We start from the raw sequence: 13117 nt of genomic DNA, 5'->3' as shown, positions 1-13117 counted from the left end.
TCCGATCCTGGAGGCCAGCAGCCTGCTTTGTATTCAGAATGTTTAATGTTTGTTCTTAGTATCTAAATTCACTTAGTGACAAAGGAAACAGGACTTAGCTTGCATGGGGACAAAGTCCTTTTGAAAACTTGAAACTGGGCTCACGTGAAAACCAGCTTCTAACCAGCTACTCCGGTCAGTCCCCGCCAGTACTCTTGGTGAATGGATGGGTTAAATGTTGGGAAATAATTATTGACTGTTTCTCTACCGCTCCGAGAGCAAGAGCCTGGTCTATGCTTGGCCAGGAAGATATATTTACATCAAAACTATTCCTTTCTTGGGGAGTTTGTGTGTCTGTGGTCACAAGGAGAGATGGATAGAGACTGAATGGGAGTAAATGAGACCAGCAAGAGAGTCGAGATAAATTTTAAAGCATGGAAAATGTGTAGATCTGTTTCCAGAAATATTCAGAGCAGCCTTTCTGATCAGGATGCCCAGAATTGAAACTTAAAGTGACCGAGGGGGAGCTTCTGGAGTAAGGAAGACAGTTCCAGATAATTCCCTGCTCGGCATTCTGTAAATCAGTTCACCCTGACTCACTGTGCCGGGAGACTGTAGTGCACAAAACAAGCAAAGCTTTGCTTACTAGCAATTGAGCTGACGACTAAATACTTTGGGCTTGTCTTCCTGGTTGAAAAGCTTCCCACCCTCTTAAGGTGTTGCCTGCCACGTGATGTGTGAGCACTGGCAAACCATTCAGTGTGCACCACGGTGCTAAATAGGAGGTGTTGGAGGTCACTCTCCCCCAGAAACAATAGGTAGCCAGCTGGTGGGGCATGTGATGCAGCTCCCTGACCTGGAGAACCCAGCCCTGCTCTCCCCTCTCCGACAGAGGGGAGGTTTTTTGCTTCCAGTTTTCACCCAGAGGTTGCTTTTGTCTTTGATGAAATGACCAAGAACTGAACAAAATGTAGATTTATGTGACTCTCTCTCCCTGAGTTTCTTGCAAGCAAGCACTCTTCAAGTAGGTGAGTTGCTTTTCTTCCTAAATATGTTTGAAACTATAGTCGTTTTCTCTTTGGGGGGACTTTAAATTGAGGAGCATTTCCCTTATAGGAAATCTTTCTTTGAAAGAGAACAGAAATATTCCTACAGTGTGGTGTAGCTGCGATTTGTCATGTAATTTGTGTTTTTGGTAACTTTCTTTAAAGCAGAGTTGAATACAGCTGAACAAGCTAACACTAGGAAACTAGGCAAAGTTAACACTATGGGCACATTATTGCCAAGCCCATAGTGCAAGCTACTGCCAAAGTAGACCAGAAAAAATATAAAGATCTAGCATTCCCGGGGTGGTGTGGATTAGAAATCAACTTTAAAAATCTGAAACTCTTACAAAATTCTGTTTAGCAACGTATATAAACCCAGCTGGCTTGTCACCCCGCCATGTGTGTAGCAGTTCTCAGAATTTGTTGCTTTTAAGTCCACTTTACTTTTAAAACGTGAGAATAAATATTTATTCATTGTGCCAGGAAGTATATAATTTTTTTTTTTCTTTTGCTCTTACGTGGTTTCAGAAGACAAAATGTAAAAGCATGCCCTTTTTATTTTTAAGTACGAGTGTGGTCTAAATATGCAGCTGGGACTTTAATCCTGTGTGTGGTGGGGAGAGTTGTTTTTCAGGGGTTGTGCTGTGGTAGAAATAGAAATTGTGTGGCAAACACAGCAGGGAGCCTCCTGACTATTAAGTAGACCCTGTCCTTCTTTTAGCAGTTCTGATCTTTTGAAATACAAAAGCACTTTGAAAATGCTATCTGATCAGGAAGCTCCTCCATGCCCAGGGCGAGCGGGAGGCACTGGCGAGGGCCTCAGGCTGCTCCCTCACCGTCACTGTCAGGTTGTTGTCAGGTTTGTACTTGCTGAAGCCAGCAGAGCTCACTTGGTCACACACTGAGCTCTGGACAAGTCATCGGAGCAGCTCACAGGCTGCCTTCCAATCACAGAAAGAGAAGAACCTCTGTGAGCAAAGACCAGCTCTGTTCAGCCCTAAAAGCTTTGAGTATCCGCGAAATTTCTTTTCCTCCTTTAAGCTACAGTTGAACTGAGACATGACAATGGGGAGTGGGTAGCTTTTCCATAAGAAATGCACTGCAGTCACTTCACTGGACAGATTTGTTCATTCTAGGAGGGCCCAGCCCATAAACGTATAGGGGATGTTGACCCTCTGATTTCCTATTACCCAAGAGTAAAGAACTATGAGGATGCAGTGACTTCATGAATTATTAAAAAGCCTTGCCATTCCTGCTTCAAATAGGTGCTCCTCCCAATTCCCCACACTTCCCACATGACCCCATGATTATTTTAATCTATTTGGAAATGATTGAACTGTATCCTCTGTGACCCCCACCTTAACTCCAGGAAAATATTTCCTGCTCATGTTTTAATGTGTTTATTGCTAGTGAGTCCCTGTAAGTCAGGTCTCCTTTGTCTTGTTTGGGGACATCTCGTGCCTGTGACATATGGTGTTCACCCCAGCACAGAACGGCAGGAACTCAGTCACCTTACTCTTGAACAAGGTGATCCCCAGGCAAGCCTCCAACAGTGCACGTCAGTAGCTTCCAGGGGCAGCTACAGTTGTGCATGCTTCTTCCAGACCCTGGTTATTTCTGCGTTGCCCTCCCCGGCAGGGACAGGATCCGCCCACCACTCTGCGGTGTGCTCCAGCCTGCTCCACAAGGAAGTCACCCCTGCGAGGGAGCACCTACCCCCATGTCCATACACACTCAGAGCTGTGCGGCCATGTGCCACGGCTCATTTCAGGGGCTCTAGGGATGTGGATTTGCCACCCTCCTCTGTCCTGGCTCACCCTCCCGGGGCTGGGACGTGAAAGTGAAAGTACAGGGAGCATGTTCAGGAGCCTGGAGAGGGGGGTGTGCGATCATCAGAGGCTCACCGCTTTCACTTGCTAGCATGGGCCGTGCTCAGTGCAGGTCGTGATGAGAGAGGAGAGAGGGGCGCAGCTCCCTGCTGGCGGGTGTGCCTGCCACTGCCCTGCTCCTTTATGGAGAAAATCTCCCTGCTGCAGAGAGCATTGCTGGATCCACCTAGCTGCTCTTGAGACATGCCCCGATCTGCCTGCTCCACCGGGCATGCACCGCTGAGCCACCCACTGCAGATGTGGTGGGTGTGAGCAGGAAGGTCAGATACCATTTTGGGAAGAGAGAGGGACAGATCCTCGTTAGTTTTCTCTGGATTCTAATTGTTTTCTCTCTTCTCCCTCTTCCCCTCCCTCTCTCTGCTTTCCCCTCTTCCTCTCCCCACTTCCCTCTCCTCCCTCTCTCTTGTCTCCCACACCTTCTCTCTCAACTCCTCTCTCCCTTCCTCCTCCTGTGCCCCTCCCTTCCTCTTTTCAAACTCCCTCCTGTGCTCTCTGCTCCTTTCCAGGTGGAGTGCCCAGGTTTGGGTTGGCAGACACAGGAATCCTGGACACCTAGACTGAAGGAGAAGTCGTAGTAAGCAGGAAGCAAGGGTCCTTCTTGGGAAATGCTCCTTCACTGGTGCCAGATGCAGGGTGTGCAGATAACAGCAGGGTTGGGGTGACACGTAGGAGAAGCAAGACGAGGGGATCCGCTTTGATCTGCTTGATCATAAGAATCTCATCAGCAGTTTTTGGAAAATGACCATCAATTAGGCCCTGACCTTGAGGTTCTGATTCAGGAGGCCTAGAGAAGGGCCCAGGGAGCCCCATCCATTTATCTCCAGTTCTCCGGGACATCTAGATGCTCATTCGGGTCCTGGAACTACTGCAGTTAGTTTCTAATCCCGCCAGGGCTAGGCTATTAGCGCCAGGGGCACAGTGATGGCTTCCCTTTCACTTATTTGTCCGGCTTTTTCAAAGTCCTGCTCTAGATCAAATGCTGTGTTTAGAGCTGGAGATAAAATCATAAAAATATAGCAAAGCTCCTGCCTGGAGGACTTTATAACCTAGATGAGGATGCCGGGCTGCTGCACCCACTCAGGCAGGAGGTGCACCAGGGAGCTCTAGAAGAGCCCTTCACATGCTGACTAGGGCACTTTTCTGGCAAGTGTCAGTGGGGGATCTTGTGGGAAGGATGCCCTTTAGGACTCACACAGGGATGCCATCTGGCCTAGCAGCAACCTGGGTGACAGCTGAGTACATGATGACTGTGGTGAAAGGTAGCGAGCACTGTGGTGGCTTCGTGCCCTTCCTGCCGTGGACGTGCAGGACAAGCTCTGAGCTCACGTGGGGGCATCCAGAGGCTTATCTCCTGGAGGAAGGGTGAATTTTGGATCCATGGGACTGAAAGAGGCAATTAAGAGTCCAAGGGCTGCACCAGGCAGAAAGAATGACACAGCAAAGGTGCAGGGACCGGAAAGAGAGCAGGGACTTATCTAGGTTCACTGACCCGGATAAAGTGAGACTAATAAGGATGGGGTGGGGGAGGGTGAAAGAGGCAAGAATACAGTGCTTGAGACCTGTGGACACCAGGAGCCATGCATCATTGTCTCAAGGAACACCATTCTCTTCCTTGTTATATACATGTGTGCATTACATGTCCATATTATTACATGTATATGTTATATAATGTATATTACCATATGTGTATATTGTGACATATTCATCACATAATATATAATATAAGCACATATTACTCCCAGCCCACTAACCTGGACAAGCACTAGTATTTTAGTGTAGTACGTGCATGTGCATATGTATCTATTTCTTCCATTGATCGTTTTTCAACAGATAAGTGTCATGATTTGAGTTTTGTTTTAGAAAGACCACTTTAGCTCAGTGCTTCTCAACCAGGAACAATCCCCCTCCCTCCAACCCCACCCTTACCCCAGTCATTTGGGAATCTCTGAAGATGTTTCTGGTGTTCACACCTGAGGGCAGTGCTATTGGCGTCTACTTGGTGGAGGTCGGAGATGTCGACAGACACCCCGAGTGCCCTTGTTGCATCACCAGTACCAGTGGTGCCCAGGCTGGGAAGCTCTGAGGTGGAGGCAGGGAGAGCAGATAGGAGGGGGCAAGACTCACGTTTCAGGGGCCAGGCGAGAGATTGCTTAGAAGGAGGTGGCCTCAGCTAAGGTAGTGGCAATGAGGAGGGCAAAAGGAATAGATCTGTCCGCAGTTTAGAATGGAGAATTATGGGAAGCTGGTAACTGGGTGTGATGGGCAGGGGAGGTGACCTCTTCCTCTGACTTAGGACAGTAGGTTGGGACAAACTAAATAAGAATAGAAGAGGAGGAGCAGATGTGATGAAAATAAAAACAAGCGCATTTGCTTATTTATTCAACCAGCACTGCTCTAGGAGTGCCACATGCAGCTCTAGGAGCGCCACACACAGTCCTTGGCGTCACAGCTCTAGTCCTGTGAAGAGGGTGAAAAGGAAACAGCAGAACTCGGAAGAGCACTGAGATGGGGTGTCCTGTGCACTGGGAGCGCCTAGGAGGGGTGTGTGTTGGAGCAACGGCTCCAGTCCAGATAGGTCTCCTTCAGGAAATGGTGCAGGGAAGGAGTCTTCGAGGATAAAACAGTTATCCGGGCAAACAGGTGGTGGAATATGTTTTAGGCAAAGGGAAAGTGATGTTCACAGACTCAGAGGTGCGGCTGAGTCCCTACCGCAGAACAGTGTAGGACGGGGAGAGTGAGATGAGGCTAGAAAGTGTGTGGGGACTAGATCGCCCCGGACCTGAGGAACACAGACCAGAACTTGAATTTTCACCGGAAAGCAAAGGGGAGTCATTTGAATGGTAAGCAGGGAAGTGATAAGATTCCCCTGAGGCCCCGCTGGCTAACTGAAGTGGATGGGTTGGATTGAGGCACAAGTGGAGACAAGAGTTAGGAGCTATTGCAATGATAAAGGCAGGGGATGCTCATCGTCTTGACTGCCATAAAGGCATGGAGATGACATGTGATGGTTCTGAGAGGGATTTCTGGGCTTGAATCAACAGGAAATGCTGATTAACTGCAGAGGCAGGAATGGACATGGAAGGAGGACATGGTGTCCATCTCAGAAGTGTAGGGTCTAAATTGCCTGTGGTCATTCCCGGTGGAGTTATTCAATGACCAGTGGTGACAACATGTGCCACCAGCGCTTGGGGACATTGCCTGAGTTCTGGTTAGGAAGGAATTTTTTTTTTTTTTTAAATAATGTACTTGAGTCAAACTCTAACCTACTGAAGGGGAGAATTCCTGAGTGGCATCTGCAAAGCATGCAAACAGGAGAGCATAGTTTAGGGAGGTAAAGTAAATCTGCTAAGTTAGAGTTCCGGTACGTACAGAGAAGGGGAGTGTGAGGAGAGAAGACTTGAAAGGTGAGGAGTTGCCTGGGGAATTCACCAGATAAAAGAAGAGTCTCATGCCATGTGAAGATTTTGGATAATACCTTATGAGATTTTAAGCCGAAGACTGATGTGATCAAATTTATATTTTAGGCAGCTCTGTCTGTTGTTGGCGTGAAGGATGGAGAGGCGTGTAGCAGAAGATTTGTGAAAGTTTACGATGAGGCAGAATGAGTGGAAGTAGAGAAGTAGGGGTAGATGCAGAGATCTTTAAGACTTGGATCAGGAGGACATGTGAGCATGTGCAGAAGAGGAGGCAGGTTTGCATCCGGGTGACTTGTATCAGCCCAGCTTCCATACCACTGTTGTTTTTATTCACTCTACAAGTGGACGCCTTCACACCAGAAACATACATTACCTTGTTAATGTATGTGGCGGACCCGGGAGTGTGTGTAGAAACTCTGGGCCTCCAGGTGGATTGAGTAGCACACCCTGCCACCTAAGCCCGCAGTGACAAATGGCCTTGCACACCCTCAGGCGAGTGTGCATCCTCCCTCGCCAGCCACACACCTGGTACCTGTGGTGCTGTGTTCCACTCATGCTCTAGGTATCCTTTAAAGTCACATCTCCCTCCCACTGGCCACTGTCAAAAAGGAATTCCTACCCCCCCCCCCCCGCCTTCACTCTAGATGAGCCCAGGGCCACATGAGTTGTATGGGGGCCCCGGGAATGCCAGGCCCGATAGGGCTGTGCACAAAACCTGCACACCCGCCATGGTCACCTGCCTGCATGAAAATTCACTCACCTGCCCATTTCTCAAAATCTCACTTCCTCTTTCCCCCCTCCAGACTGTTGCTCACACTGTGCTTTGCCTCCTGTGCAACCCCCAACTTCTCCCTGTCGCCTTCCCTGTTCATCCCCAGGAGGTGCTCTCTGGTCGCTCAGCATTTTCAGCATATTTTGCAGTTGACTCTTGATCCACTGGGGAGGTTAGGGGTGCTTCCCCAGTAGAAATTCTGACTCCCCAAAGGCCTAACTACAGTCATCCCTTGGTATTGGTGTGAGATTGTTTTCAGGCACCCCTGTACCAAAATCTACAGATGCTCAAGTCTGTGGGGTGTTGGTTGCTTGAATCTGTGGATCAGAAGCTGCAGATGTGGAAGGTCAACTGCATATAAATGATTCCCAGCAGTTCAAAGCCGTGTTGTTCAAGGGTCAGCTGTACTTTTATATCTTTTTATTGTTGTTATCACATCTTGGCTTCTATTTTGGCTAATCTTTCCAATTGTAAAAGCTCTGAGTGAACAGTTTCCCTAGCTCAGGAATATTCGTTTCCTGTAAAGTACTCACAATAGTGCCTCGTATGTAGTGGAAGAGGCCTACAGGCTCATGAAAGCTGTACAGAAAGGGTGAAGGAAAATAGAAAAATCTAAAAATAAAAAAATTAACTCCTAGATATTAATTGTAGACCACTGATATTTCCTATTAATTTCCATTTCTGCTGAGAATTTGAGCCAAACTATAAAATACATATGGAGATCTTTAAAATATGAAATTGTTTGGCTGCCAGGTTTAATGCTCAACTTTCATGAACTGTGAAGCAGTGGGAGCTTGAATGGACAGTTGCTTTTTGCCACTTTGGGACTGATCTGAGTCCCAATTTGCTTTGCTGTTCTCCAAGTGAAGGACAGGACCTGATTTCATACAGAACTCAGAGCCAAAGTGGTATATGAAACCTTGAGCACCCTTGACACAGGGCTATAGATTTAAAAGACCAAAATCTTTCTCAGTGCTGGACCTCTGTCTTGTAAACTATGAATCTTCTAGTCATTTTGAGAGAAACCTCACAAAGAGTAAAAGCACAGTGGTTTCCCTCCAAGATGGTTTTGGAATAAGTAAGGCATATTTATAAACATACAGATCCTGAAGCTGTCTTTACAGAGCCTGCTCTTTTAAAAATCCCCTAATGAAGTGTTGATTCTGATCCTGATTTAATCACTCTTTGAAATAAAAACATATAGATAGAAACAGAAAATCTGTTTCCTGTTCACAGCAAGAGCCAGTGTGTCAGACTCTGCCCCTCAATGGTGGTGGGCAGTGTCTTCCAACTTCTGGCAACTCCATCTCTGGTCTGTGAAACACGAACAGCCATATATAGTATTCTCTTCACCAGAGTGATGGAGTAAAATGAAGTAAATTGATTTTGGAGCCTAAGAACCTGCCAACACATACTAACACTCAACAAATGTTACTTTCTCGTTATTGTGTCTTCATGCTTCCTTCACACTCAAAACCAATTACTCTAACATTGTTTTCCAGTCCTCAGCAATAATAAGAAAAGGTTTCTGACTTTTTCCCCCAACAAGCTTTTCACCAAGAAATGCCTTCTTACAGGGCATTAGAACTACACCTTCTCAAGGCACCGAGATAAGGCAGCAAGTGGCTGTTGATTTTTTCTGCTTGGTATACCTTACACACGTCTTCAAAGAAATTATTTCAAATTCTCTCCACAGATGTTCCGACCAGGCAGGACCTCCTGCATCTGTGAGGGGAGCTGCCATGGTAAGTGACTAGTGACACCAGGAATTCGGATCTCAGGTACTTCCCAGCTAGGCACCCACTTGCACCCGCTTCTCCTTAGCTCTGCTTTAAATTTACTTCAGAAACGTAGATTTCTCCTAGAAAGTGCAACATTTCCCAGTCAAGGCTGGTTCCCAGCTATGTCTGCCACTGGCATGCTGGACAGGAAGAAGCGTGGCCATCGCATGCCACCAGACACCTGGCACACGTGTGATATTTGACCACACGTTGTTCTGGCGCAGACTAGAAGCATCAGGGCAGAGCAAGACGCAGAGGCGGCCAATGCCACTTTGGCAAACCATCACGGTTCTGAGCTGCTCCTTTTCTGGATAAGATCATTTTACTCGAAGAGGAAGCCTCTGAGCGGTGAGATGCACTTGACCGGATCACGTTCACACAGGATGCTCACCCAACGTGACCTTCACCAAGGGCTTAAACTTCCACATCTCTGTAAAGTTTATACATCTACCAGATGGAGAAGCTTTGTTTTCTGTTTCTTTTTTGATCTACACAAGCCTGCACCTCTCTGTGTTCTCATGGGTTGGGAGAGGAAAGAAAGTTTGGAAAAGCTCTAAGAGTGCAGAGGAGGAAATAGGCATTTTTCAATGTGCTGGTACCTCCCCCCGCCCCCTCTCTTTTTCTACAAAATGCATTGAGTAGAATCCCAGTGAAGCGTGCATAGAAGCAGAAGTTCTTCACATAAAAACAAAAGTGATTCCCCCATTCTTCACCAGAGCCACACGCCTTCTTTTGAGAGATACCACTGAACCTTCTCTTTCCCCTGTACATGCTTGAGTCCCAACCCTGGCACCAGCAACAACCACATGCTAATGGAGAATTTATTATCATCCAAGCACTTGCCATAGATCATTTCATTTAAATCCCAGAGGAAATCTGTGGAGGTCCTACAAGTATCCTTCCCTTTTGTTATTTATTGTGTAGAAGAACTGGGGTGTAGACCAGAGGTGCGGGGGGTGAGAGGATTCACCAGAGACAGAGCGGGGAGCAGAACAGGCAGATCTACTGAAATTCACTGCTAAGGGGAGCAGCAGGTGAGACAGGAGAGGTCTGCTGTGCCCTGTGAGTCAGCTCCCTGGCCAGGGATCAACCTCAGCCATAGAGGTGATAGTGATGAGACTAACTTCTAAGCCACGAGGGAGGCCCAAGTATCCCCCTTTTAAAGATAAAGAAACTGAACTTTAGAGAATTTAAGAGTTATGCTCAAAGTCTCCTTGGTAAACGGTAGAATCAGGATTAGAAACACTTGGGTCTCGGTAGCTCCATAATCAAAGGTCAGTCATGTCCACAGCTCATCAGCTCTGAAGCCCTGATGGCAGAAGAGCCCCCTTGTTCAGCACCTACAACCTCTCTTTTAACGGAGTCCCAAGTGCATGCATCCAGCCCTGTTCCGGGGTGTGACTGCCTCTCACTTTCCTTTAGAGAAGTACCTAGAGGTAACCATCCTGTCTCACTTGAGAGCCATGGGCACTGAAGCAGGTGAGGAAAGGAAAAAGACAAATGCCTAGAAGTGACAAAGCAGTAGGACTCAGCTGGTAGTTCTAGGGATTTGAGAATCGAGCCTGGGGATTAAGAGATATCTTTCTTTGGAACTTCTGATAGTGGCTTGCCTTTCACCCCTTCACTGCTCAGAGTGGGCCCATCGAAAAAGTAAGAGCAGAGAAAATAAATGCAAGTCAAGCCAGTGATTGCTGCTCCCAGTTAACAACTATTATAAAAAAAGTCGGAGGAGAAAATAATGGAAATATTGTCTAAAGGAAGGGTTTTGTGTGACATGTAGATTTCCATTATTCATCAATGAAAGTCCCTTCCCCTGATATTCTATCAGCTGGAAGAGTCAGAAGTTGGCCATAAGGCTTCCTGCCAAGTTTTGAGGTAGTGAACTTTGTATCACTTGCTTGACAGCTTGGCAGGAATGGTACTAAGGGTTCCGTCGCTTTAAAGGAGCTTATGCTACTTTATTGAATGACCTTGCACTCAAAAGAGAAGGAAGCTGCTGTTTATACGTTTACATGGCCTTAAAGGAAACGAAGAATTTCAGAAAACAGAATTCATTGAGCTAGAGAGAGACTGACATAATCTAGCTCAGCGTTTTTCTCAGCCTCAACACTGTTGACATTAGGGGCTGAGTTACTCTGTTGTGGGGGATGTGTATCGTGGGGTGTTTACCAGCATTCCTGCCTCTACTGCTCTTCTCCACTCAATGTGATGATGAAAAAGGTCTCCAGAAATTGCCAAATGTTCCCTGAAAATCAAATTGCCCCCAGTTGAGAACTGTCTACTTTTAGGTAAGGAATCAAGTCAAAGTCATCTCAGAAAACAGGTTGAACAGAATAAGGTCACGGCTGCTCATCAGTCCCTCTACCCAGACAGATTCTTGCTGGGCCAGCTGTTAGGTGACATGCCAGCTCTGTGCCCCTGGAGACACCTCATGTGGCACTAGGTTAGTGTGAGCTCCCCAAGGCCACAACTGTGTCTGCCCATCTGCGTGTCCCCCGCTGCCTGCACAACCTCAGCCCTCAGAACTTGGTAGAAGAAATGAACGAGTCACTTGAAGGCACAAGGTGCACGGGTGGACTTGAACTTTGCAGGGACATAGACAGTACAAATGTTCCTGGGAGAACATCTTGAAGATTTAATTCGTTGACTTTACCAAGGTATTTGATACCATCAGTAAGCTTGGGTTTCAGCCCTGGCAGCTGTTCTGCAGGTTTGGCTGCCCTGAGAAGTTCTCCATTATTCTAAGGTCACTCTGTGTCAGAGGTTGGTTTGTCTAGTCATGTTACAATGGCAGCGACAGAGTGAACTGGGGTTGGAGAAAAGGCCGCATTTTGTGGGGCCTTGTTTGCATCCCACATCTGAGAATGTAACTGAGATCCAACAGCCAGAATTTGAGACTCTGGGTCTAATCTCATGGGACACTTTTGTGACACATTAGGCTACAAACAACAACAGGAGTCCTCCCGGAAATTATCTGGTGCCACAGAATTCTCTGGCTGACAATAGGGCTTGCTAAGTGCTGGACACCACTCTCAAATGTTTCACAATTAATAATTCATTTAATCCTAAGCAACACTATGAAGAACCTACCACCATCATGATTTTCATTTAACCCTAAAAGAAATGAAGGTACAGAAAGGTTAATGTGCCCCGAGTTATACAACTTTTAGGGGGGCAGAGCCAAGATTTCAACCTGTATAAAACTAATGTGCTTAACCATTATGCTTCCCTACCTTAGATATACTTTTCTGAATCCTACTATTGTAAATATTTGTTCTTTTGATTTCTGTAATAATCTTTACTAGAAATCTTATAGATACGATTTTCAATCTTGGTGCCTTGTGAATTAGCCCTGAGTGTTGTGCAGGAAGGGTATAGAGTGTTTAAAGCAAGGTCTCCAGAGAGTTTACTATAGAATTGAAGATCTCTATGTTAGTAAAATGACAGTAAAGAGCAGCATACTGGAGAGAATGGGCTTAAGAATCAGATCATACTAGTATGAGTAACCAATGGCCATTTATAGTCATGTGATCTGGGTAAGGTGCTTACCAAAGACTCAGTTTTCTCATCTGAAAAACGGGGATGATAATCTCTACCTAATTCACAAATTTACTTTAAGGATCAAAAAAGAAAGGCTATTATAAGAGTATATTAGAAAATGAATAAATGAGTCATTTTACTCAAACAGAGGATAGCTGGTAACATACAAGTATGAAAAATGTGTTAATGTTCAGAAGTAGAAAATGGACTCATGGGAAGAGGAGACTTGAATCTCAAGTCCATAAATATCACTCAGTCTTTTAGGTGCTGACACCATTTCAGGTGCTTGGGATTCAAAGGGGAGTACTTTGCATTCTTCGTTATTTTATAGACTGGTCAACTTTCAGAGTCCTGATTCATTTATCTGTGAATCCCTGGTTTCCTGGGGAACTTGTGGTAGGGAGGGAGGAGGGATCATGGACAATTTCAGTATGACTTACTCTAGGGTTATAACCAGTGTGTCTAAAAAAGTACTTAATTGTCTCTTCCTGGGAGAACTGGAGAAGGGCTCTCTAGAGGTCAGGAAATTTCAGGTGCTTCCCCGCATCGCTAAGATCTGGGCTTGGCCTCAGAAGGTATCTCCAGCTTAGATGTAGTGTATCATCAGCTAAGGACAAAGCAGAAAGAGAGAGAGATTGAACATGGGCTCTAGAATCAGGCAGACTGGGATGAACCCTTCCCTCCACCAGTGTGA

General features: G+C 46.3%; 1 protein-coding gene across 3 annotated transcripts in view; it reads left to right on the top strand.

Moving 5' to 3' along the window:
* The window catches only part of EXPH5 (exophilin 5), a 65310-nt gene that overhangs the window by 38853 nt on the left and 13340 nt on the right, over nucleotides 1-13117 (top strand). For 2 of the 3 annotated variants that reach the window (XM_037505224.2, XM_054693082.1), the window contains one exon: nucleotides 8799-8847. In XM_037505224.2, coding sequence (XP_037361121.1) covers nucleotides 8799-8847 — 49 coding nt within the window. Of the gene's footprint in view, nucleotides 1-973; nucleotides 1008-8798; nucleotides 8848-13117 lie in introns of those variants that run through there. The other variant, XM_037505223.2, reaches the window with a different exon arrangement.

The sequence above is a fragment of the Talpa occidentalis genome, unplaced genomic scaffold, assembly GCF_014898055.3.
Source record: "Talpa occidentalis isolate TD23 unplaced genomic scaffold, MPIMG_talOcc4v2.1 talOcc4.12, whole genome shotgun sequence".
Lineage (NCBI taxonomy): Eukaryota > Metazoa > Chordata > Mammalia > Eulipotyphla > Talpidae > Talpa > Talpa occidentalis.
Note: the sequence above shows the minus strand (reverse complement) of the source record. Positions and strands in the feature narration are given on the sequence as shown.